The following is a 24,002-nucleotide window of genomic DNA, read 5'->3' on the forward strand; positions in this document are numbered from 1 at the left end:
ACAGTGGCTCTTCAGAGGGCAGCTGCAGCCTGGGCGAGCTCAGCGGTCAAAGGAAGAGTCCTGGTTCCTGGCAGAGCAGAGGCAAGGCGAGAGCCGGCCGGCGGGGGGTGCACGCGCTCGCCCATGCTCCCTGCGGTGCCCACACCTCGTTCCTGGGGAGGGGGACTCAGGGGCCACTGGAAGTGCCCAAGCACCAACCATTCGGGGGGCAGCAGCAGCTTCAGGGTTCTGGCATGTTCCCATCACAAGGCAGATTTTCTGCTTAGTGTCCAAAACCCAGGGAGAGGGAGCACCGGTCAAGAAGCATCATGACCCTTCCGGTCACTGACTCCCCTGTGCAATGGCAGCAGGGGGTGGGGGGCGGCAAAGCAGGGGCACAGCTTCACTCGCTCATCAGGCCCCCAGCTCTTCCAGGGACAGACGTGCCACTGCAGGGCGTCCCAATGACTGAAGCGTGGGAGCAATTAGAAGTCACGCCACCACACTAGTCCAGGACAAGCCCCAGACGGGCACCCGCTTTCCCATGTCCTGGGGCTGCGCTGTTGGGTGTGCAGAGCTGGCCTGGCTGTGTGGTCAGGAGGTGGTGGCCGCCTCGGCTGCTGATGCTTCATCTGAGGAATGGGGTCCTCAGGGCGCCCCCAGGCCTGTCCGTGCCACGCACCTGGGTCAGGGGGCTGACTATCGCTGAGGCTTGCCCGGTGCTTCCCTTCAGTGCCGAGGCTTCGAGGAATGGTTATCGCTGTGGTTACTGAGCCGTTCCCACTGGGAGGGGCCCGCGGGGGGGTGTCGAGTGCCTTACGGGGACAGTCCGCTCACAGAGCTGGTGTTCGGGCCGCTGGCCGCATCTGCATCCTGCGAACCAGTGACAGTGACAGGGAGGGGAGGACGTGACCTGCCCGAAGCCAAGTGACCACCTCTGGTACAGGGAACCTGCAGGACCCTGCGCCCCTGGCCAGGCTGGCCCCACTGCAGCCACCGCGGGCTGGCGGTTGCTCTCTGTGCTCCGTCCTCATGCTGACTCTGTGACGATCCTACTGGAGGCCCCATGCACCGGCAAAGTGACAAAGCATGGAGGTGCACAGGTGACTGTCCCTGCCAGGCCTGCACTGCCCACGAGCGAGACCTGCTAGGAGGAGAGAGAGGGGGCGGCCGCACCCCGACTTCCTCACTGCCTCCCACTTTACCCCAGAAATCACTGCCTTGCACGTCAGTGGCCGACAACTGAGCCTCTGAGTCTAGACCCCTGGCTACCAAGCATCACTGTCCTTGGTGCCCGAGGCGAGGGTCTGAGCACCGGCCAGGCCCCCACTGTCGTCTGGGGCTGCTGCTCCCTAAAGGCTCTGCCTACATGACGTGCGAGCAGTCGGGCCTCAGCGCACTGGGCACAAAGGCCCCCACGTGCCCGAGTAGGGCTCGGGGCTCCTCTGATGTCCAGGGTGGGGTGCTGGCCTGCTGTGTGCACCCTCCCTCCACGGCCCCTCCGGCCTCGCACGTCACTGGCACCTTCAGCAGCAGTAGCAGCCACACCTGAGCCGGGAAGCGGGAGGCAGGTGCTGCACCCAAGAGGGCACTTGCTTTGGCTTCAACACAGACGGTTTGGCTCCCACAGTTTTCTGGAGACACAAAGGCTGTCCACACCTGGGCTGAACAAAATAAAAACCCCGTCGGAGGGGCAGGGCCCCAGGGAGCCCCCTGGTGGTTTCCTGTGTCCCTTCGCACAGGCCACTCTCCAGCCCTGGTCAGAGGTCTGGGGTGTGTGCCCCGACCCCCGAGGTCAGAGGGCCCGACCACGGAGAGGCGTTCAGAGGGAGGCAGGGCCGGCGGCCTGGGCCTGCTGTCCTGACCCGCGGCCTGGCTCGCACTGCGAGTTCGCCTCTTCTAAGAACCAGCCTGTAAAGTGCTGGCAGCTTTGGGTGGCGGTACCGAGGCCTCCACAGCATAAAACATTCATCAAACACTCCACAGTGGAGGGCAGCGGGGGAAGCCGGGACAACTGTCACAGAACAACAGTAAAACTGTCCTGAACCCAGAAAAGAAGAAAGAAAAAGAGATGCCCCAAATGGCGACGCTGCCACCACGCCTGTCAGCGGCCCTGGGGATGGGAGCTAAAAATAGACGGAGGGTGAAGAATCACTGACAGAGGGGAGGCCGGGAGGGAGGGGGCCTGGCCCCCACCGCGGGCGCACACACGCACACACGCACGCAGGCCGCACAGGTCACGCGTGTGCCGGACACACAGACGACACTCGCTCAACGCCACGGAGGCCGGGCTGGCGCTGAGCCCCCAGCTCTGGGGGGCAGGCCACCCCCCACCAGAAGCTATGTTTATGAACACCGGTGGCCCCAAGGTGCCTCAGGTAAAAACCAAAGACTGGCTTTCACCGGCGAAAACCCACAGCCTGGACCCTCACGAGCCGGGCAGGTGTGGCCGCCGCCAAGCACGGGCCCCTGCCCCTGCGGGACTCAGCCCCGCAGCCTTCATGGGCGGTGTCGGTGCCTGAGCGCCCTGCCGCCCCCGCCCACCTCCCCCAGCACCTCCTCCTACTCTGGAGCCCCGTCCCGGGTCGCACAGACGGGCCCAGCCCCAGCACTGCTTCCGGGCTCTGTGAAGGGCATGGGTCCCCCCATAAAAGGCTCCTTGACCGCAGGCCACTCCACGGGAGCTCAGACCCTGGGGCCAGGCCCTCCTCCCAGAGCCCACTGAGCCCCCCAGCCCTGGCCCTGGTCTCCCAGCTGGCTGAGTCCTGGGGTGCGTGTGTATTGGGGGCAGCCATGGCGGCTGCTGGGCTCCCAGGCTGGCACCCCTCATGGCTACGGCCGGCACTGCAGACCCGGTCCGAGGACCCAGTCACATTTATTCAGTAGGCGCCTTTCCAACATGAAGACATCGCGACCCCTTAGCTGCCTTTGGTCTTGCACCCAACTGGGGGTTCCTGCAGGCCTCTCCCTGGTGTTAGCTGGGTGACCTCAGGGGCCTGGCTGCCCCCTTCTCTTCAGCCCTGTGTCTGCTGTTCCTTTCACCTCGATCAATGGTTCTCAACCTTCCTAACGCCGTGACCCTTTAATACAGTCCCTCATGTTGTGGGGACCCCCAACCATAAAATTACTTTTGTTGCTATTTCATAACTGTCATTTTGCTACTGTTATGAATCGTAATGTAAATATCTGATATGCAGGATGTATTTTCATTGTTACAGATTGAACATAATTAAAGCCTAGTGATTGATCACAGAAACAATATGCCCTCTATCAGGGCATCAGCTCTGGCGAGGAGGCTCTGGGAGAGACAATGACAGCTCCTGATATCGGTTAGTTTGTAGGATCCTTGCCCACCCTTTGTGGCGTGTACAGATGTGGAAACCGAGGCCCGAGGGAGCACCTGCCTGAGATCCCGGACGAGCACGTGTGGCCCCCACAGCACGTGCAGGGTCCTGGCAGGGGGGACGGAGCCTCCAAGTGGGGGGACCTGCGGCTGCTGTCTCACTGCCCAGCCGGCTGGGGAGGTGCCTCAGGACGTCCCGAGCCCTACCCTGCACCAAATCCTACAGCCACACCCTGGGGCCTGGGCTGGACCCTCAACTGATGCCACACGCTGGAGTCTCAGGCAGTGCCGAAAGCCTGCAGATGGTGCGATGGCGGGAGAGCAGCGGGTGGGGGGGGAGGCCCTCGGAGGAGAAAACGTCTGCGCGACAGTGGAAGGCGCTGGCTATGGCGATCTGCGGGAGGGCATCTGGGCAGAACAGCATGTGCAAGGGCCCTGAGGCAGGAAGGGGTATGGGGCTGAGGAGCAGAGGGAGCCGGCACGGCTGGACGGTGCCCCGGGCAGTCCCGGCTGGAGCGGGAGTAGATCTGAGCTCGCTGCACAAACTCGAGGGCTGCAGGGGCACAGGACTGAGGGCAGCAGGAGAGACAGAGGGCGGCTGGGGCAGAGCGGGACCAACAGCAGGGATGGAAGCAGAGACACTGGGTGTGGGGCGGAGCGGGAGCTAGGAGCCAGCCGTTCCGACTCACTGAGGGACAGGACACGCGAGGAGTGGACACGTTTTCTCACGGGGCAAGGGGGATGAGCTCGGTTTGGGACGGACTGTACGGGAGATGCCGGCAGGGGCCCGTGGAGGGGGCAGAGCTGGCGAGGTCGGTGAGTCAGTGGACAGACCAGGCACGGGGCCTGGTCCCACCACCTAAGTGGGGAAGGGAGCAGAGTCCCGAGTTGGGGGACCACAGGTATCACTGAGGCCAGTGCGTCGTGCCAAAGGCAGGGAGAGGCCAGCGGGACAGACGGAGTGTCCTTGGGTCCAGACACCCTGCTAGAGCCAGAGGCTGGGAAGGAAGAGGTCAAGGATTCCGGTGGGTGGCGGGAATTCAGTATGCAAGACAGAGATGTTGGGGGGCAGCCTTGCTAACAGATGCCCCCAAGGCCGCTGCGACAGTATGGGACGAGACGGGACAAGGGTCTGGGGGAGAACCCAGGCAAACCTGCACCTGAGCGCCAAGGGCAGCAGGCAGGGTTCCGAGGAGTGGTCCAAGACCCAGCGAGACGTGGTTCGAAGGTCAAGGCCAGAGAGGCGGGGGGGGATGCATGTGTACCCGCCGAAGGGACGGGGTTGGGGTGGGGAATCCCGCCAAGGCTGCTGGATGGAGGGTCAGGGAGGGGAGGAGCCTTGTCCTTGTTGCTGGACGGACCCCTGGGAGGCCCCCAGGCTCACTTTGGGACTCGCGGCCGGAGAGGAACTGAGGGGGAGGAGCAAGGCTCTAACTGGAGGCAGTGGAGGGGCAGATGCTGGAGGGAGAGGGGGAGTTTGAGAGTGTGTGCCCAGCCGAACAAGAGACCCGCGCGCCCCAAACCCCAGGTGGGGCGAGGCGATGTCTCAGCAGGTCCAGTCGCCAGGAAGAACGGGGTGCGTGTGGACTGGTGACAGGCTGGTGTGACACGCAGTGGGGAGCCTGCCTGCCTGCCTTCCACCCTGGTCGGACCCCTCCTCCTTCAAGGCCGGGTTCACAACCAGGATTTGCCGCCTGACTCACGGGAGCCCCAAGGGCAGGGTCCACCCCTCACCGAAAGTGGGGGGGGGGCAGGGGCAGGCGGGAGCGGCCCCGCAGCAGCTGAGGCTCCCCCAGCACCTCAGGGGCCTCACGGCCATGTGGCCTTGGGAGGCTGGTCCGCTCCCCGACCCCTGCAGGGCCCGGGAGGCCCTGGAAGGAGCAGGGGTGGGTGGGCTTCTCCAGGGAGGCACCTCGGAGGGGCCGGGGCGGCCACAGAGAACCGCCCGCTCAGGCCGCCGCGGGCTGGCCAGCCAGGGGGTCGTCCTCAGCCACAGGAAACAGCACTTGGAGGCCTCGCCCGCCTGCGGCAGGAAGTGAGGTCTGAAAGGCAGCACGTTTGTCTGCCCAGAGGCCCTCAGCAAGTGCTTTTCTCTGGGAGGCACAGCATCTGCCCGGGGAACGGTCTCTCGGGGGCAGCAGGGGGCCCAAGGCGCGTCTAGAGCCGGTCAGGAGCCCCCGTCACCTGCGCGGCTGCTGCCACCAGGCACTGGAGAATCCCCGCTCTGCCCAGGCCGCTCTGCTCCCCGGCCCTGCAGAGGGTGGGCGCTCCCACAACTTGGGAGTCTTGGGTCTCCGCTCCAGCTCCCCCCCAACCCCGCGCCCAAGAGCTGTCCCTGGTGGTGACAGGCGCAGATGACAGACGTCGTGGGCAGCCTGAGCAGAGGCTTCCTCCACCCACGGGCAAAATAGGTCGTGGGCCAGATCCCCACTGTCACGGGGGAGGGGCAGGGCCTGGGCAAAGCCAGTGAGGGCTCCAAGCCGGTGGCACACGCCCCAGGCAGGACCCGCACCCAACTGGCACTGGGGAGCAGTCTGCGCCATCAGATGTAAGGGAAATCTGCACGTCCTTCCCGCCTTCCTTCCCCTAACACCCAATGACGGCACGCCTTGGACCCCTGGCCGCCTCTGGCTGCCCCGCGGCCGGCATGCTAAGGTGCTGGGAGCCCCCCCCCCCCGCTCCCCCACCTTCCTAGGGGCCGCCTACTCCTGGGCAGCACTTCACCGGGGCTCCCAGCTGCAAGACCACCTACCAGGCCTGTTCTCCCCACTCCTCCACGCACCCACACCTCCTGTCTCCTCCCTGACTCGGCCAGGCCTTGCCCACAGTAGGACGCACGCATTTTTCCGGTCTCCCACTCAGTGCCAAGGCTGTCCCAGGCCCTAGTGACTCATGGGAGCAAACGTACCCCAGGCCTCGAGGCCGGGTCCAGGGGCAGACGGCCCAGTGGCTAATGATTCGCTGCCCTGAGTCTGGCGGCAGGCGCGGCTCTGGAGAAAGCAGGGCAGGCATGAGAGAGGAGGGTGACCAGGGCATCCTGATGGGGGTCGGGGCTCCTCCGAGGAGGTGACACCAGGCCCAGACCATGGTGCTGCTTCAGCCCGAAGGCGGGCAGGAGGCCCAAGCAGGACAGCGGGGGCCCCAGATGCGGTGGGGAGCAGGCTGGGCGGGCGGCAGGAACGTGCACCCAGAAGCTTTCGGCAGGGAGGTGACAAGACCAAAGGGCTGGCAGGGGGAGCAGCTGGTGCTGTGAGGGGGCAGGGACCAGGCTGTGGCCGCCCCAGGTGCCACGAAGGCCGGCAGCAGTGGGTGCGCGGGGAGGTGGAGCCTAGGAACCCTGCCTCGTGTTCACCAGGTAAGGCCTGGCGAGGCCGCCCACCCCGCGGCTGTCCTGGAACCTCCACGCCTGGGCAGCCTGGGCAGCAGCCTTGCGATTGCGAGCCTCTGAGACGCAGGGGTGGAGCCCCAACCGCAGCCAAGTGAACCCGCGGGGGCTGCGGCCCCCCTGCCCGACGCGTCCCTGGGCCAGCAAGTCCCTCTCAGTGTGTCCAGGGCAGGGCCCAGCCGGTGACTGAGGCAGGGCAAAGGCCACGAGGCCTGGACGCCCAGCCCCGCAGGGCAAGGGTCTGGCAGGCCCAGCCAGGAGCCCACCTGGGGGTGCTCACCCCTAGCCCAGCACTGGTACAGTGGCAGGAGCCACCCCCTTGGGCAGGAGTGCTGGTGACACCTCATAAAAGGGTCGCTCTTGTCCTGTCTGGTCCCGCCCCCACGTCTGAAGGCCCTCACAGGTGACCCGCTCTGTGGCCAAGGTCGCTGGTACCCAACTGCCCAGAATGGGCTTGTGTGACTCAGTTTCTCCCGGGAGCCCAGCGAGCGACGAGGGGCCACTCACCACGAGCTGGGGCACGGGCAGCGACCTGCCCTCCTGGCTCAGGGACACGTAGGTGAAGAAGGCACTGGCGGCCCGGTAGCGCTTCTGCGAGTTGTCCACCACGGGGTCGGCATCCACCAGGACCTCGATCTCCATGGACTTGTTGCTCGTGAAGGTCATGCGCCCAGAGATGGTGATGACAAACCCTGCAGAGCGCAGACGGCAGGTCAGGGGGCGCGGACCTCAGAGACCCCTGGTTAGGCGGCGCAGTCCGCTTCAGTAACCAGCAGGACGCTGAACGAACCAAGCGTTAGGGCCTGTGAGTATTCATCTTTGTCGCGAGCAGACGCATTTCTGTCATTTGTGGCAGAAATCAGAGTGGAAGAGATCTCGGGGCCATCCCCGAGCCCCTGCCCGCGCGTGCGCCCCGTCCCCTGGCCGTGGCAGTGTCTGCTGGGAAAACGCCTCCAGTCCCTGCTGCCGCTCAGGCAGCCCACGGGAGCGGGCTCCATCCCCCGAAGGTTAAGGCCAAGTCTGCGACCTGCACTGTCCCTGGGGTGGCCCTGCCTGTGCCACTGGAGCCACACAGCTGCCCACCACGCGGCTCTGAGCACCGCTAGAGGACTTTCTGCCTCTTCCCGGGCCCCTCCACGCGCCCTGGCTGCACTGCCCCTGAGGCTGGTCTGGCCCACGTGCTCTGGTTGGGCCAGGCCGCCACACTGACTGTGGTTCCACGTGCCCTAAGCTGCTGTCCGCACTTCAGCCCATGCGGCCACGCACACGGGGCACCCCTCTGTCCAGGCAGGACCCCACCAGGCCCTCCTCTGAGCGGGGCACACCTGCTTCTAACACACCCAGCCCTGTCCTTGGTCAGAGGCCCCGGTGCTCCCCAGCTCCCTGCAGTCTCCCCTGGGGGTTATGACAAAGTCTCAAGTCCTGTGTTTCCTGACATGGTCCCAGATGGCCTCTCTCTCAATACGAACCAGCGTCTCTGCACGTCCCATGTGCTGGGGTCATGAACACCCCGTTCTGCCCTGCACCTTCCAAGTCAGGAGCTCTTCCCTCGCTCGGTCCCTTATCTCGTGGAGTCACCATGGGGACAGCACGAAATGAGCCAGGGCCGACTGGGGACAGTCACCACCATCCCCGTTGGAGTGGTCTTTAGACCTCGAGGTGGCACAAATCCTCGGGGGGCTTCCGGGGCAGGGCTGACACCTGGCTGGGCTCCCTGCAGCATGTGGCTGGACACCCTCCCCGCCCACGACTGCGGCCTCTCCGTGGGCCGGGCTCCAGGAAATCCCTCCCAGCCCAGCGCGCAGTGCTGGGACCTGCTCCCCACAAGCAGTGCTGACTGCGGGGGCCTTTTAACACCTGCGGGAGCCCCGGTGTCCTAGCATCACGGCCCCACAGATGAGTTTAGAAACCTCGAAGACAGAGCAGTCAGAGCAACGTGGTGCCTGTTATGGGTGAGTGTGTGGGCAGTCTACACGCAGGAGCAATGATCCCAATTACAAAGTTCCAGAATGTCCCATGCCACATTCAGCTCCCTGCTTACAGGCAGCGACTCGGGCTGGACACTGCCATTTCTGGGGGAAGGCAGGCCACGTGGTCGATGACAAGTGGCGTCACGCCAGCACCGAGGGCACAGAGGAACGTGCAGAACATCCAGGGCACACCTTGGGGTCTCTCCTGGTAACGGCCAGAACTGGGACTTACCAGTTTCAGGCCCCAACCCCTCAATGACCCGACCCAGTGATCCAGCTTTCAAGCACCTCCCCGCAGCCAGACGCCTGGCGTCAAAGCCTGTGACCCGCTAGAAAGACGATGTCCCCATCTCTGAAAGGTGAGCAGGCTGCAGTCTGGGCCGCAGTGGAAGTGCTCTGGCATTCAGGAGCGACTCGTATTCTGTACTGTAAGCGGCAATCGCAAATGTCCTCCTGTGCTTTCCAATTACAGTTTACCTCCCACGGGGACCTTCTCTGGGGAACAACAATACAGGGTGACAGGATCTAACGGCCCCTGGAGGACACTGGCCCAGAAACAGGCCAGGCTCACTTGGCCCAAATTCCTTCATACACAAAACAAGACGTGACCGGAGGGAACAGTCAGTCCCTGCTCCCCAGGGCCCTGAGGCCGGCCAAGCACAAGGCCAAGGCTGGGACCCCCGACGAAGGGGCACTCCTCACCCTCACCAGCAGAAGGGAACCCATCGCAGGGGGATGTCTGCCAGAAAGCAGGCTTCTGACAACGAAGACCCCCTTTTCTGTGCTTCGGAACAGGAGCAGCTTTTAGAAACAGCAGGTCTGGGTGAAGCAGATCCCCGTGCCTGCTGGCCCATGTCCGGGATGCTAAACGAATCCCCAGACAGAGTGTTACTCCAGACTGAGCTCACGGACTCCGGACTCTCTCGGGGTCCTTCCTGTGTAACCAAGGCCGGCTCTGCAGCTCTGGAGCTCCCCCCACAGCTGCTGACCAGGTGGCACCAGGAAACTGTTCTTTTCTCAGCCGGCCGCTCTCAAAGGGTGCCGTGCAGACGCTGAGCAGGGCGGTTCCGTGGGAAGTCAGCACACTTTCCACTGTGGACTTCGAGGCCGCATGTAGCACCGAAGCCCCGCTCCCAGGAGTGGTCCTAGAGAGAGAGCCATGGCGTCCTCTCCCCAAGTTCACGCCGGCGCCGAACACAGCGCCCCGGGCCACGAAGGCCGGGCGGCAGCGGACAAGGCTCACTGGCCTGGGCGGATGCTACAGTGACCCCGCGGCCCCCGGCCCCGGCCCCGGCAAACACCCACAGTGAAGGGCGGGCCTGCAAGGCAGGGGCACCAGGGCTGCAGCCTGTCCTTCCCCTGACCCTGCAAGCGCCCAGGTCCCACTCGGGTAAGGAAGCGTAACTTGCTCTCAGTGATGCCAGGGAGGGGAGGCGACCCTCTACCCCTCCAACTTCAGGGGGCTTCGTGCCCAGCACCCGGGCGTTCGTCCAGTGGCCAGGTGTGACCCGCCGGGCCTCCGCTGACCAGCCAGGGCGCTGGGGAGGCCTCTGTGGCTCTGGGCTCAGCACGGCTCTGCTCCAAGCACGCTTCCCGAGGCCGGCAGCGGGGGGAGCCACGCTGCCTTTTTCTCCTTTGTCACCTCCCGTGGCCGGGGACCCGACGCACCTCACAGCTTTTCCCAACAGGCTGTTCTCCCAGCAGGGCCTCTTCAGAATCAAGCGTGGGCTCCCGCAGCCCTGATCCCACCTGGGCCCCAGCGACGCGCCACTTCCCAGGGACGCAGGGCCTCGTCTCCGAAGACGCAGCTCAACAGAAACGGCCACATGTTGGGGGGGGGACACTCACTTTATACCTTCGGAGCAGCAGAACCGCGCGGCGAGCGCAGGGACCTAGTGCGCGCCAGCACTGCCCTGGGGTGCCGGGCAGCAGAGGGCTGCGGGCAGGGCCCCAGTGCACAGGCTCGTTGTGGCTCACACCGCAGACGGTCCCCCAGAGAGGAAGTGTGCGCCATGACATCTGATGGCAATGGTCACAGCCAGAGTGAGGCCAGGATTTCTCAGGGTTCTAAGGGACATTTTATGAGGATGAGTGTCTGTCACTTGAGCAGGATAAAGGCTCTAATCATATGGGAATGACAGCCTTTACCAGATTAAAAAGTCAGATCAATGAACCCTGGGCTCAAGGACGCAGCCACAAGAGAGGGCACGAGGCCCTGGCTCCCTGTGGCTCACGGCCGGCGGGCAGATGCCAGGGCCCCGGTGACTCTGGGTGGGAACCAAAAGCAAACAGTGCCAGGCGCCCAAGCAGTCCTTCCCTCTGTCAGCGGAGTTCTGTTACCTTTTCTGATCTTGTCGTGAAAGTTAATGGCGTCCACGGAAGCTGTGACTATGTTGGTCTTGCAGTGACGTGCGGCCACGATCCCAGCCACCTCGTCCATGAGCTTCATGGTGACGCCTGCACAGAGAAGACGCACGTGGCAGGTTAGACCTGGGGGAGGGAACACTATCTCCTACCCTGGAAACGAGGCATAAAGAACAAAGCCCTCCCGACACCCAGCAGCGGGGGCCGCCCAGTGCTGGGGCGCAAGACGGGGGGCGGGGGCGGCGACCACTGATGCTGAGGTAAGCGTGGCTTCCTCAGGAGCGTCTGAGGATGACCTCGGCTGATGCTCTAGGCCACTAACAAAATGACAGCCCTGTCTCCTGACCTCTTCAGAAATCTGATCCTACCAGCAAAGTCTCATTACGATACCCACTGAGTGGCTGCCCCAGAGCCAGGTACCAAGTGCTGGAATCAGAACCCACAGACACCACTGGGGGGCGGGGGCAGAACACGGTGCAGTGGCAGCCACTTGGGGAGCAGGGGGTTTCACAGAAGGCTACCACAGAGGTACCCCGTGACCCAGCAATTCCGCTTCTCGGTACACACCCAAGAGAACTGAAACCATGTGTACACCTTGTGTGCAGATTTCATGACCACGTTAGTCACAACGGCCGGAAGTGGACACAACGCAAATGTCCATCCATGGTGAGCGGACAAGGAAACGAGGCCCATGGTGGAACGGAGCCAGCACAGAGACTAGGCACCGTGTGATCTCACTGATGGAAATGTCCCCAAGAGGCAAATCCAGGGCAGACAGTAATGACTGGTCGTGAGGCGCTGGGTGGGCTACTGAAATATTCTAAAACTGATGGTGGTGATGGCAGTTTTACTGATTACACTAAAAACCAGTGACTTGTAATGCGTGGCTTGTAAGATACGTGAATTGTATCTCAAGGAAGCTGTTCTATAAAATAACACGACCAGAAATGCAGGTCCACGGAAGGCCAATGTCTTTAAAACCCCAGGCTGCCCCCATGGGCTCCTGCCCTGCCCCCGTTATTTGATGGAGTCCCGACTGCATACCTGCTAGGCCCCCAACCCCCAATCTTGCCCCCCCCAGTACAACACAACTGAACGCTTATTTCACACTTAAAACTTAAACCATATCATTGGGCTGAACGACATGCGATTGCCAAGACTCAGCCACTGAGCAAAGCGGTACCGATCCAGCCAACGGCCACGAGAAATCTTAGGTGGTTACGCAGATGCACCCTGGGACGCGGAATGACCGCTCAGCATCCGCAGCCGCGGAAACCGGCCCACCCCGCTCGGGAAAGCCGGGCTCGTGGGGAATCGCGTTTGAGGGGCTCCAAGATGCAAATGCCTGTGGGGCAAGGCAGGTGACCGGGAGACTGGGGTGGGGGGCTTCTTAAAGGACAGCTGCTGCTGGGCCCTGCCCCCGCCCCAAGGATGAGGGACCCAGGCTGCCAGCCTGGAGTCTGCATGTTCATGAGAAATCCATCCATTTCCAGACATGGGTTAATTAAAACTCTCTTGACCGTGTAGGAAAAACAGAATACAATACAACAGAGAACAGAAGCTCCTTCTGCAGGAGGCCAGAGCCCACACAGATGTAACTGAAGACGTCGCAGGGCGGGCCGCTGGCTTCTCGGCACCGGTCTGTATAGTTGCGCATTTCCAGAGTAAAAAGGCCTGTTTTTTTTAATTAATGTTCTTGATTTAAAAAGAAAAACATATATCTGCTTTTATTACCATGACGCCTTCTCATGGAAGACCCCACTAACTGATGACAAAGGTGCGTGGCCCCGATGGGGCTAGGACAGGCTGGCCCCACCCGCCCTGCAAGTTAACAAGGCCAAGTCACCAGAGGTCAATCTAAAGGGAGTGCAAATGCAACGCTGGGGAAACGGACCTTCTGGAGGGGAAGAGTCCCAGGTGCCACTTTTATCCCCAGGCAGCGGGGGCTCAGGGACAACAGAGGCTGGGGCAGCCAGGCAGGGAGACAACCGGCTTCCAGCAGCTCAGCGCTCAGAGGGCTGAGACAGGGGTCTCAACATGCTTCCCAAGGCGTCTCTGTCGGCGAAGCAGTTACTGGAAGCGGCCACAGGTAGCCTGGCCCCAGCCCCGCTCGAGGCCCCTGCCCTCCCGCCCACAGCAAGGGGCCCGTCAGTAAGCCCCCGGCCCGGCGCCAGAGAGGCAGCGAGCGCAGCACCTGGTTTCCTGAGGGCCCGGCAGCCCAGGCTGGGCACGTGGCAGATGCGCTGGGCTAGGAGGTCAGCTTCGGCAGGGAGGGAACCCTGATGCACCCCAAGTGCCTGCCCTCCCAGACAGCAGCCCTGTGAGGTCGGCACATCCTTGTCCCCATTTTTCAAAGCAGGAACCAGAGGCACAGAGAGGGCCTTGTCCAAACACATAGAACTCGCTCGGGGCAGACTGGGGACCAGCCCACAGCCACAGGGCCACAGGGGCCTCCCGTGACTGCCCCTCGGGGCTGTGCCTGCCCAGGCCCACGTGACAGCAGAGCCCCAGTGACGTGCCCGACGGCCACTCCCCCACTGCTCTTCCCCAATGCAGTGACCTGCAGAGCTGAGGGCCCTGGCAACTGGGGACCCCAGCATGGCTAGCGCCTCCCCCAGACCCGCAGAGCTGGGGTCATGCCCGACGAACTGGCCTCAGACTCCCGACGGCCCGGGACAGGAGAGAGCTCGCTCTGGGCGCTGCTCACGCTCACTGAGCCTGCGGTCATGCCGCCCCACGTGACCGGGGCGGGGTGCAGGCGGGGTCCAAACCGGCCAGGCCCTCGCTGGTCAGTCTCCAAGTGTGGGGGCAGGGGACCGGGGTTTCAGGGGTGCCCCATGCTCTCGACAGGCCCAGGGAGTGGCGCGTGAGGACATGGTCCCTGCATCTGCTGAGACAAACGCCCAGTCTGGCTGAACCACCCAGAACCTAGGGCACTGGGAGGGGACATCACAGCAGGTCTGCGTCCTGGGGGAGATGCCGGACCAGCCAGGACCCGGTTCACACACGCCTATTCAGAGAACAGCCCGTCAGTTTCTCCCTTGCTGCTGCAGTAACGTAACAGACGCATGGCTGCCCAGCTCGACCCTCCCCCAAGCAGCTGTGGCCGCGTGGCTGGCTGGGGGTCCCTCTACCGCTTTGGGCCTGGAACGCTGACTCAGTGACGTGTCACGGCGCACCACACAGTGGGCAGCCCCACGTACAGCAGGACGGGGCAGAGGGAGCTGCCCATCCGCCCTGGACCTCCGTCTCTCCTGTGGGAGCTGCGGCTGGCGGGGCCTCCGGCACAGCAGCGGGGCCTCGACCCTGGTGAACTCTGCCTCGTGTGGGAAGCACAGTGGACTCGGGTCAGGGCAAGCAGCCCAGGGGAGGGGCCGGGGCCGTTTCAGGAGGACAGTGCAGGGTGGGCAGGGGCAGGCAGAGCAACCTGGAGGGAGGGCGGCGGTGGGTCTCTCCGGGGACACGCCAGCACCCACAACTACCCTGGCTGACAGAGCTGTCCTAGCAGCATTTATAGAGCTGCTGGGGGTGGCAGACGTGGTGCCCAAAGAGGGGCAACGAGGCGACAATGGCTCCTGCGGTGACGGAGCCATGCCCGCCACTTGGGCCAGCACAAGCGGTGTTTACACAGCAGAAGCCTGGAACTTCCGAACCAGGAGACGTCCGGAGCGGCGGGTCCAAACCGTCAGCAGAGATGGCAGCAGAGTGGGACGGCCCGAGCGAAGGGAGGGTGAGGGGCAGCTGTGCTTTGTCAAAAGCCATCTGGGCCATCGCCACAGACTACTTAGGTTTAAAACAATTTTAAAATAAAAAAATTAAGTGCCAAAGAAAAATGTGAGGCCGCTGGAAGTTCACCCGTGAGGAGTTCCTGCCAAGGACGCCTGGCGTCCCCCCAGGCTAAGCTCCAGGGGGCCTCCCCTCCCAGGGTCTGGCCACTGCCGCCCGGCCCTGGGGAGCGCGGGTCCTTCGTCCTCTGGCTGGCTGTGAGCAGGGACTGTCCCAGCCCCAGGAGGGCCGGGAAGGAGAGTCCCGGAGGGAAGAAATCAGAGCAAAGAGCATCTCAGGAACCAACAGAACAAGAGCAAGGCCTTTAAGGAAGTGAATCAAATGAACGGATACAAAAACAAACCCTGCCTTTTTACCAAATTACCAAAAAGTCATGTGTCGTAATATAGTTAAAATTCAAGACATAAAAAACACCTCTGAAAACAGAACACACCTGCAAACAATGAAAAGTCATTTTCCCATTTCTGGTGAGTTTTTAAAGTGTTGTTCGTTTCTGTGCTGTTCCCTTACTGGATTTTTCACTGTCTGAGCTGTTTTTACCACTGGGTCCCTGTTCTCGGGTACGTTACTGTGCCATCTGCAAAGACAGGCAGCTCCACTTCCTTCCTGCGATCCCTGTGCCTCTGCACGTCTCCCCTTGTTTAACTGCCGCAGCTAAAATCTCCAAAACAACGTTGCCCAGCGGGGAGGGAGGGAGGGCACCCCGCCTTACCTCTGAGCTCCCCGCAGGATGCATTCCATCATGTCAATTAGCACCCGCAGTTCCTATTACTGAGTGTTTTCAGGGAGAATGGGTGCCCGGGTGTAGCTAAGGGCCCCCACCCACGTGCACCCCGGGCCGCCCTTCAGGGGCACAGCCACAGCAGAGGGGGGCAAGAGCGGGATGACCTGTCGGGGCTGCGAGCCCCGCACTCCCAGGAGGAGGAGGGAGAACTCTGCCCAGTTCACTGGGGACTCAGGGACGCAGAAGCCACGGCCAGGCCAGCCCTTTAGCACTGCCGAGGGGGGAGGGGGTGGGCTGTGCGTGTGCGTGTGTGTGTGTGTACACGCGCACACACACATGCATGGCAGGGTAGGGGCTAGGCCCCAAGATCAAGACTATCCAATGTGTGAAAACCACAGAAAATGGGGCACGGGAGTAGCACCAAAACCACACAGATACAGCCCAAAATTACCGAACAGAAGCCAAATTAGCATATAGCTCGGTTCTCCATGTTCTCCTGCGACTGGCCTCTCCTAAGTTAGTTTGGGGAGGACCTGCATCCAAACGGCTCCCCATCTCACTGCTGTCAGCAGTATTCGTTCTACAGGGAGAAACAGGGAAACCCCATCCTCAGCCTCAGCATGGCGGCCACCTTGTCCTTCACGCCTGCTAAATTCTAGGCACTGGGCTTGCTGAAATGGTTAAGACTTTTAAAAAACTGTGGGCACAAAGTCTCTACTAAAACTGGCATCGTACACACTCCTTAAACACACATTAAGACATGGGCCTGTATTGAGGAAGCAGCTCCGGCTCCCTGAGGGCCCGGGAGCTCCGTAAGCGCCGGTCTGCGGGGCCCCAGCAGTTCCGGCTCCCCGCCCTGCAGCCTCAGCACGCGAGGAGAGAAGACAGCACTTAGCGTGGCCTTCCCACCAGGGTCACGTGTGAGCCTCTGTCAGGACAGCCTTCCACCTGACTTGCATGTCCCATGTTAAAAACAGGTGTCAACAGGATGTCAGTAATTCATCATGCAGCCTATGAAAGGTTTACATGTACCTTCATTAAACCCAAAGCCTGAACTGGGTCAGCGAGCGGCGGACCGCCCGGGGCTCACCCGGGACCCGGGACCCGGGAGCGGGCGCAGACGGGAGCCGCTTCCTTACCTCCGTGCACAAAGCCGTGCAGCGTGCAGTCTGAAGGCCCCACCAGGTGGATCAGGCTGGACTGGCTGTAGCTGACCGTGTTCGGCTCTGGAATTGCAAAGGAAATAGGTGAGGCCAGGGGACAGACCAAGTCCCACACACCCAGTGCTGTGATGGTCACCGAGCGCTGACTGTCAGCTTAGCCCTGAGATCTCTAAGGAAAACTGTGGCTGAAAACCAGTCTCCAGTGGGCAAAGCAGAAGGCTTTTGAGGATGAACTAGCCACTCTGTTAGTGAGTCATGACGTTACCCCCTGGGGACACCAGTGACCCCAGCAAGGCCCTGCCCCAACCCCCGGGCAGCCACTGAACACCTCGTGGCTCTAAGCTCCCAGGGCTCCAAGCGGCCCTCTGTTAGGACAGCCCTCAGTCCCACTTTCAGTCCCGACTTTATAAATCGGCGCCAACAGTGTCAGGGGATTGCGCGACCTCCCAGAAGTTCCAGCTTGTGCTTCGCTCCCCGCGCGGCAGGCGGGAGCTCGGAGCCTGGTGCGCCGCCGCAGGTTCAGGCTCCCTGGACCTGCCGGACTCCTGCCCGGCCCAGGCAGACCCAGCGACCAACGGTGTGCGGCCTTGCCCTCTGTCCTCTGCCCTGTTCGCTTTCCCCAGGCAGCGAATTCCCCCTCACTCTGCTGCCGCTGAACCCCCAGAACCGAAACGAAGCCCAGCCCCCAGAAGGCGGTATGACACCTCAAGCTTGACCCCTCCGACAGGAGGGCACAACGCCTTGTAGGGACTTCTGAGCAGACCCCGTGCTGCACGCACCGCAGCCTTCCCACAGCCCGGGGGAGGGGCTGACACTCGCTTCCTGCCCGGACATTGTCCTCAGAAAGGTGGCCTGTGCTCACCCCGCCACGCCCAGCGGCTGATTCAGCCCGCCTGCCAGGCCACCACTGGGCCACATCTCAGCTGGAGAGAGGGCCTTTCTATATCTGGCCAGAGACAAAGTCTATGCAAGTGATGCAGCTGAGCAGCCTAGGGCTGGTGGCACGAGGCTGATCCCTGGGGTCCCCTAAGCATCAACAGCCACAGAGCAGGGCAGTTGGAGCTCAGGTGAGTGCGGCCGCAAGCATTTCCTTCCAGACGCGACATGTCCCGGCTGTCCTCCGGCCTCACACAGCACACTGTCACCCACGTTACAAGCTTGCATGTGAAGCGCCACCTGCTCTGAGGGGCTGCGCAGAGGGGACAGGGAGCCACACCACTGCCCGAGCGGCATCTGAGCCGCAAGGTGGCTTGGGCTCTGGAAGGGGGCCTCATTTCTAACCACGCTCAGCTTCCCTCGCTGGGGTCCTGGCCACCTGCCTGCTCTCCGCCTCCCGTCCTGGCCCACCGTGTGGCCCGCTGGAGGCAGGCCCCGGTGCCATGTGAGTCCCTCGGGGCTGCCCCGGGCTCTGCCGGCAAGCCCCTGTGCCAGGGCGCAGGAAGCAGCAGTGTCATTGAGTCAGGAGCTGGTGGGCACGAGCAGAGTGGAGAATTCCCTCCTGAGAGGCCACATTCTGGGGACTGCCCATCCAGCCCACCTGCCTGTATGTGGGCCAAGTGGTCCTCATATATCAACAACTCTGTGCTGGGGGTGGGGGTAACATCAAAGGCTCCTGAGAGAGGCACTCTGGTGTCCCCTGCTCTCCACTGGGACCGCAGATGGCCTGCAGCCTTGACCTAGGAGTGTCCAGGATGGCCTGGGCTATTCGAAACCATGCTGGGCCTCAGGGTGCCATGGCACGCCCTGACACGCTGCAGGGACAAGTGGACCATGCCTTCCCCGTTTCCTAACATTACCAGGCGTGGAAAAGACACCTGCTACAGGAGGAGCAGGTGACAGTCCCTGCTGGTTAGGGTGCACCAGGGCCATGCCTACTGCCAGCCTCAGGGGCTTCAGGTGCCCAGACCCTGCCTGGGAGCCTGGGAGGAGGGGTGCAGCTCAAAGCCCCAACTGTCAAGAGAAACCCCCACGAGCGCTGCCAGCCCCAAACTCCCTGACCTCAAAGGCTGTCTCCTCTGGGCCTCTCCCTCCACCCCGCGTGGCAGCCAGGAACCATGAGGCCTGGGGACCAGAGCTCCACCATGTTGCTTTGTGACCCACTCATAAGGGACAGGAAAGCAACTACTTTATAGCCTGAACGGGAACGAAAAGCCTCAGATTTGGCCCAAACTCAGGAACTGCTTTGACAGCTAAGAGATTTGCATGCGGAAAAAGACAAAAGAATTTTTAAATTTCAAACAAGGGGAAACTGCATATAAAGGTCCTTGTTACATCAAATATCAACCTGTTCAAATGACAAGCAATTTGGACTAACTGTAATGACCTAGTCAAGGAGACGCCCCCACTGTTCTGTAGCAATGTTTGAAAATATCAAATAAGCTAATAATGTAACATCCCTAGAACTGGCACTGATGAGCTCTTTGTAAGTGAAAGCGCCCGGTTCTGAAGGGAGAAACCACTGCCATGCACCCGCCCCGCTTCCGCGCTCCCTGGTCGTGAGCTCAGACTCCACAGGGGGAGGGGCCGTCGACACCCAGACGTGTGAGCCCTCCCGCTTTTCGCCTCTCGAAGTAACCCCCAAAGCCACCCGCTACAGAAGAGGGCCACACCGCCGAGAGGGCCCGAATACCTGCCGCTGGAGGAGACGCCCCCCCTTTGGACTTCCTAGTAAACCTCTGCTGAGTCAGAACTAGGATTCTCAGGTGCAGCAGCTGCCACGGCCGTGGCCAGGACAGTGCCTAATCTTTGAACATGCAATTTCAAAATGATGCCGAGAACCCGAGTTAGGTCCTTGGGGCAGCCACGCATGAAGCGCGGCACTGCCGTGAACCAATAAAAACTCTTTTCTGTGTTTCCAGCTAAGGAAACTGAGGCACAGGGAGGCTGAATTCCGACTTGAGAGGCAAAGCTGGGATCCTGACTCCAGAACCTACTTTCCTCCCTGTCCCCAGCCCCCGCCCCCGACATCTCCCTCCCTCCCCAGAACGAGAGCCGACCGGAGCGGTGTGATGGGGCCCCTCCAGACCCTGGGTGAGCCTGACCAGCACCTGGTACTCTCACGGCCAGCTCAGAGCTGCTCAGAGCCCACCGACCTGCAGGGGGTGGGGGGCTGGCAGGCCCTGGCTGAGCCCAGGGAAGGGGAGCCCAGCCCCAGTTCAGGAACCGGGGCGGGACTAACTTGCCAAGATCCTGTCTGTACTGGCAGGGACACCAGGCTGGGAGGTGAATGCTCTTTCAAACCCAAGGGCTGGGGATGAGGCAGGGCTGATTTTGTCATAAACCTGACAGCCCCAAATGGATGCTCAGTCTCACGGCCAAGCAATCCCGACAGCTAAGGCTGGATGACTGCCGGCCGCGGACTGAAGGTCCACGGTGACCGGTTTTCTCCTGTGAGATGAAGAGACCGGGGAGGAACACTGGCTTTAAGGAACTCCCAGCCTCTGAAAAGATACCTGAAGGATGTCAGCCCCTGAATGGGGTTGCTAGGCAACAGCCGCAGACAGCTGAAACCTGGTTCTGGTTTTAAAAGGGACCGAGAGCTGCAGGTACAGAGGGACTTCTGGGCGGAAGGTGGGTGTGAAGGCCCTGGAGGCATCGCCCTGTGGGACTGGCAGGGACAGGGGCCTTCATCGCAGGAGCCAGGCGGCCACACGCGGCAGAGGCACGGGGCTACTTCTTCAGAGCCCGTTCCACATGCATGAAACATGTCACCATGTGCAGGAGGGCGACGCAGGCTACGACGACGGGGCCCACCCTCCCCAGGGCTCACCGTGTCCTGACGGCATCAGACGCCCCGGAGGCCCTGCCCTGAGCTCGTCAGTGCACCAGGGCCTTCTCTGCTGAGGACTGGGGCGGGGCGAGAGGCCGTGAAGAAAAGGCCTTTCAGGAGGAAAACCACCCCTGACCTGCGGTTTGGACTGTGGGCGGACATCTGTGAAGCCGGACCTTCCTGCTTGAAGGGTGGTGCCCGGGAAGGAGGCTGTGTGCCCGCAGGGCTCTCTTGCCAACGAGAAAAGCTGCTGTCATTCTGTCTGCTCTATGAGGCAGACATCCCATCACGACATGCTCCTGAGTAAACTCGGGGCCGCGGCGGTGGGGGCACCAAACAAGAGCCGGTCTCTGTGAGCAGGTGTCGCTCCCTGACAGCGCAGCCCCAGCCCGTGGGCACAGGGGCCTCTCGGTCAGTGCTTGGCCTGAAGCGTGCTCCTACAGGACTGCTGAGCCCTCCTGCCACCGCACGTGGCTGTGACACTGGGAGGGGTCTCTATGGCACACTGACCCCAGGAGGATGTTCATGAACCGGCCACCTTTGTCACCCGTCCGCAGATGCCAGCCGCCGACCCCACAGGCGCTGCGGCTCTTACCTGGGTTCGGGACTGGCTGGACGATGTCCCCGTTCCGCCACTTGGTCTCCATGCGCTCCAGCTTCTGGGCCTCGTACCGCCTGCGGCCCTCCTCCTCCTGCTCCTGCCGGGCGTACTGTGGGGGCGGACAGAGGGTCGGCCGAGCGCCCCCGGCTCGGGCCCCCCGTCCTGTAACTGGGGCTACCCTTCTTCTGAGAACGACAGTGCGTATGGATAACAAGACGCAGAGCCGGTGACAGCCTCAGGTAGTGCCCCCACCCCTACCCGAGGTTATATCCTCCCTGGGATTATTTTTATGCCCACGAGTACATAAAGCTTGTATCATGCTGTCTGTGAAGCCTAAAAGCAACATTATCTCCCCCCCACCCCCACTGTCTCAACACAGCACCACCCCTGTGCCGGATCCATCGCGCAGGGGCATGCAGCTTGCTCCCCGTTTTCTCCCTGTTAAAACGCTACCGTTGCGGCAAGCTCAGCCACTCGCTGTTCCACACACCCCCACCCCTTCCTCGGGCTCGTTTCCGGACACAGGACTCAGAATCCAGGCCACACCTGCTCTCCTGGGACCGCGGGTTCCCCGCGTGCCCCCCACGCCCGCAGCCTGGCTCTGCTGCCCCCCAGCCCCCAGCCCATGGAACAGCTGCACGTTTTTGAGGAATGTGCCCCCCTGAAGCTCTTCATGCAAAGACGCGTCTGTCAACAGCCAAACTGAGATGGTGATGGAAAATAAATTAAAAACAAAACAAAAAAGCCTGAGAGAAGCCAAGGGCAGAGGCTGAAGCGGAGCTGTCTGAGCATCTGTTGCCTCAGGGGTCCAGAGGTAGACGGGCAGAGGCTGGCCTGGCAGCCTGGGTCTCAGCACATGAAGCTCCATGAACAGAAACCCCCTTTGAATTGAAGTCGGGGGGCCCTCACGCCCACCCCTGCTCGCCGGATACCCCTCCACTCCCCGCAGGGAGAGCCCGTCCAGGCTACTGGTCCGGCAGGAAGAGGAGGACTCTCGCGCCTGGCAGCCACCCCACCAGCGAGAGGCCACGGCACTCTGGACGCCCAGCTCCCCCCCACCCCAGGACTCTGTTTACCCCAGCTCCTGGCACCCCTCCCATTTCCTCTGTACAAGAGCCCACCTCTCTTGTTCTCTGGCCTTGTTAGACCTGCAAACTGCCATTCTTTGTTGTTCCTGAGTAAACCCACTTTGCTGGAGAACTGTCTGGCTGTCTAAGATCAACAGGCAGAAGGACCTGTCACCTGCCTTTCCTCTGGTCAGTGTGACACAGGGTACTAAGGGAAGAGGGACCCCGGGGTGGGGGCCAGCTTGAATTAAGGCTGCACTGGGAGACCCCAGGCAGGGACGCCCCCTCCCAGCCCATGCTGGTCCCCTCTGGGGACGTCTCTGCCGTCACAGAGCGGCCATGCTTCTGCTGTCGGCCCCCAGTGAGAAACGGAAGGGGACTCCTTACCACCACGGGAGGCACCTCCAGGACCTTGTCCACGTTCTTCAGTGACAAGGGCACGTACCACAGGGTAGCCTTATTGGTCAGCTTTTTGGTACCTTCAGAGGAGAAGACCACATGAGTGAAGGCCGGGGGGGTGGGCACCAGGAACCCGGCCAGTGGGCTGAAACCCCAACCTCTGATCCTGACTCCCAAGGCCTTCTTCAGCCATGAGGTGAATGCGTAGGTCCCCCCTGCAAGGGGACCCTCCCACAGTGCTGCCACTCCCCAGAGGCTACTGGAAAGACTTCCGACCATCCAGTTTAAGCCTTGGGGATGGGGGTTTCCCCCGACCCGCAGGCTTTCTTGCACGTGCCAACACCAGGCCGCACACCCGCAGGCCCTGAAACCGGGCAGCCCGTCTTCACAGGTGTTTGGACAGAAGGGAAGCTCGGTCACTAACACACACCAGAAGCTTCCAAGGAGCTGCCAGACGGCGAGTTCCGTGGGGACAGGCAGACCAGCCTGGGCAGGACCCCTTATTCAGCCACCTCCCACAGAAGACGGGGACGAGCCAGAGAAGAGGGGACAAAGCCAGGACCGCGTCAGGCTGCGCCCGGGTCTCCACCAACAGGCCCAGCAGACACTGATTTCAGACTCGAGGACCCCGCGCAGCACTGATGGAGCCGCCTACCTGTCCGCATGCTGCTGAGAAGAGTTCCTGCCAGACAGGGCTGGAAAAGCAGTGGCACGTGGTTGTGAAGGGGGGGAGGGTTGGTGAGGCTCGAGGCGGGGGCTATGGAGGCCGAGCCCAGCCGAGCGGCCAGGGAATCGGGGCTGCAGGGACACAGCCCAGAGCACAGCTGTGCGGCCAGCCATCAAGGGTCATCTCTGCGACCCCTAGGCACTTACTCAGTGTCCTCTCCTTCCAGGTGGGAGGTGCCACCAGAAGCTTGGATTCGCTGCCTGGCTGACTCAGACCTCCAATGCAGAAGCTTCCAGATGGGAGTGCTGAGGGTTGGGCTGTGGGCTGCGGACTCCCGCTCTGGGAAGAACCTTCCCTGGGGCACTGACCCAGCCTCAGGGCAGGTGGGGCTGCCCCATCGGCTGAGAAATAGGGGCCCAAAGAAATCAGTTGGTCCATACCCCTCACTTGTACAGAAGGCGGCTGATGCCCAGAGAGGTCAACGGGGTTGTCTAGGGTCACACAGCAACTCAGCGCCATGCTGAGGACAGAACCAGGCTTCCCAGGTCCAGTAATTTCAGGGAAGTAGTTGCAAAAATGTCTTTAAGATAGTCCCCCCTCAACATGACAGAGCCCCAAGCAGCAGAGGACAGTGAAACTGAGGGACAGAGAGAGGAAGCAGGGAAGGCGGGGAGCAGCCCAGCAACCCCCGGGAGTCCCTCCAGGAGCCCACTTCTTAGCGGTTCCCTCTGACCTGCCCCCCCAAGGGGAACCGGGGCTGCAGTTCCTCCCCTAAGTGTAGCCCC

At 62.1% G+C, this 24,002-nt stretch overlaps 1 protein-coding gene across 6 annotated transcripts in view; it reads right to left on the minus strand.

Moving 5' to 3' along the window:
- ACOT7 (acyl-CoA thioesterase 7) overlaps positions 1–24,002 on the minus strand; it is a 70,970-nt gene that overhangs the window by 6,474 nt on the left and 40,494 nt on the right. For all 6 annotated transcript variants that reach the window (XM_090268505.1, XM_090268504.1, XM_090268506.1 and 3 more), the window contains exons 4-8: positions 22,539–22,630; positions 21,079–21,193; positions 16,691–16,777; positions 11,018–11,134; positions 7,215–7,399 (exon numbers count right to left, since the gene is read on the minus strand). In XM_090268505.1, coding sequence (XP_090124631.1) covers positions 7,215–7,399; positions 11,018–11,134; positions 16,691–16,777; positions 21,079–21,193; positions 22,539–22,630 — 596 coding nt within the window. The remainder of the gene's footprint in view (positions 1–7,214; positions 7,400–11,017; positions 11,135–16,690; positions 16,778–21,078; positions 21,194–22,538; positions 22,631–24,002) is intronic.

The sequence above is a fragment of the Furipterus horrens genome, unplaced genomic scaffold, assembly GCF_987537825.1.
Source record: "Furipterus horrens unplaced genomic scaffold, mFurHor1.1.pri manual_scaffold_3, whole genome shotgun sequence".
Classification (NCBI taxonomy): Eukaryota; Metazoa; Chordata; class Mammalia; order Chiroptera; family Furipteridae; genus Furipterus; species Furipterus horrens.